This window comes from Trypanosoma cruzi, genomic scaffold (genome assembly GCF_000209065.1).
Source record: "Trypanosoma cruzi strain CL Brener 1047053517101 genomic scaffold, whole genome shotgun sequence".
NCBI classification, from domain to species: Eukaryota; Euglenozoa; class Kinetoplastea; order Trypanosomatida; family Trypanosomatidae; genus Trypanosoma; species Trypanosoma cruzi.
The window spans coordinates 187,733-189,700 of NW_001849493.1; the positions used below are offsets into that span (position 1 = coordinate 187,733).

At 55.6% G+C, this 1,968-nt stretch overlaps 1 protein-coding gene across 1 annotated transcript, besides 1 other annotated feature; it reads left to right on the plus strand.

Moving 5' to 3' along the window:
* Positions 1-1,968: a sequence feature (heterozygous, non-Esmeraldo-like haplotype).
* Tc00.1047053438923.10 (uncharacterized protein) lies at positions 542-1,968 on the plus strand (the record flags this gene model as incomplete). Its single annotated transcript, XM_797488.1, has 1 exon — positions 542-1,968. A coding segment is annotated over one exon (1,427 nt), but the record flags the coding sequence as incomplete, so codon positions are not given.

Here is a 1,968-nt window from a genome sequence, read left to right on the forward strand (position 1 = left end):
TGATGTGTGTTGCAGCGCGGGATGCTTGGCCCGCACACACCGACGACCCGCCTTAGTGCGCATGATGGCCGGTGGGGAATGGCGGAGCGTGGCGACGGGGTTTTGTGGAGCCAGTGGGCGCGGGGTCTGCGAGAGGGTCATTGCCCTTTTCCGCACCCTCTTTGTCTGTGTGTGTGCTGGGCTCCGCAGTGCCTTGCCGCGTTGTTTTTTTTCTCCAAGGGCGACGGCTGTCCATGTTGATTTTTTTTTCACTGGGTTTTCTTGTGTTCCGCTGATGCAGAGAGCGGTCTGCTTTGCTCACCACTGTCATTTCTGATTTTTCGCTGCCGTTGCTTTCACCACTTCTTGAACACACACCACACACCATGAAAGGAAGTTACTAACAAGCGATAATCGTTACTGTGCACTCCGAAGTCTCTGAAAGGACCCAGAACAGACCGTTCACGCATATATACACCAGAGCAGCTGCTGTCAAGATAACACACACAAACACACCAAGGTCGCAGTGTGAGCTGATCCAGCGGAAGGAGGGAAGGAAAAGATGGCTCACCACCAAATGCCCAACATGTTCCGGAATTTTTTTGCTTCTGCGGTGCTGCTTCTCTTATTTGTGCTGATATGCTGCGGCACCTGTGAAGCCACGAGGGGTACGCCAACTGGGTCGGGGAATGAAAGTGAAGGTGGCAGCTTCATGAGCGAGGGTTGTTCTCAGGAACGAAGTGAAGGTGGCAGCTTCATGAGCGAGGGTTCGTCCCAGGAACGAAGTGGAGTTGGCAGCTCCATGAGCGAGGGTTCGTCCCAGGAACGAAGTGGAGTTGGCAGTTTCATGAGCGAGGGTTCGTCTCAGGAACGAAGTGGAGTTGGCAGCTCCATGAGCGAGGGTTCGTCCCAGGAACGAAGTGGAGTTGGCAGCTCCATGAGCGAGGGTTCGTCCCAGGAACGAAGTGGAGTTGGCAGCTTCATGAGCGAGGGTTCGTCCCAGGAACGAAGTGGAGTTGGCAGCTCCATGAGCGAGGGTTCGTCCCAGGAACGAAGTGGAGTTGGCAGTTTCATGAGCGAGGGTTCGTCTCAGGAACGAAGTGAAGGTGGCAGTTTCATGAGCGAGGGTTCGTCCCAGGAACGAAGTGGAGGTGGCAGCTTCATGAGCGAGGGTTCGTCTCAGGAACAAAGTGAAGGTGGCAGCTTCATGAGCGAGGGTTCGTCTCAGGAACGAAGTGGAGTTGGCAGTTTCATGAGCGAGGGTTCGTCTCAGGAACGAAGTGAAGGTGGCAGCTCCATGAGCGAGGGTTCGTCCAAGGAACGAAGTGGAGTTGGCAGCTTCATGAGCGAGGGTTCGTCTCAGGAACGAAGTGGAGGTGGCAGCTTCATGAGCGAGGGTTCGTCCCAGGAACGAAGTGAAGGTGGCAGCTTCATGAGCGAGGGTTCTTCTCAGGAACGAAGTGGAGTTGACAGCTTCATGAGCGAGGGTTCGTCCAAGGAACGAAGTGAGGGTGGCAGCTCCATGAGCGAGGGTTCGTCCAAGGAACGAAGTGAGGGTGGCAGCTCCATGAGCGAGGGTTCGTCCAAGGAACGAAGTGAAGGTGGCAGCTCCATGAGCGAGGGTTCGTCCAAGGAACGAAGTGAGGGTGGCAGCTCCATGAGCGAGGGTTCGTCCCAGGAACGAAGTGGAGTTGACAGCTTCATGAGCGAGGGTTCGTCCCAGGAACGAAGTGGAGTTGACAGCTTCATGAGCGAGGGTTCGTCCCAGGAACGAAGTGAAGGTGGCAGCTTCATGAGCGAGGGTTCTTCTCAGGAACGAAGTGGAGTTGACAGCTTCATGAGCGAGGGTTCGTCCAAGGAACGAAGTGAGGGTGGCAGCTCCATGAGCGAGAGTTCGTCCAAGGAACGAAGTGGAGTTGGCAGCTCCATGAGCGAGGGTTCGTCCCAGGAACAAAGTGAAGGTGGCGGCTGTAGGCATAAAGGTGTGTC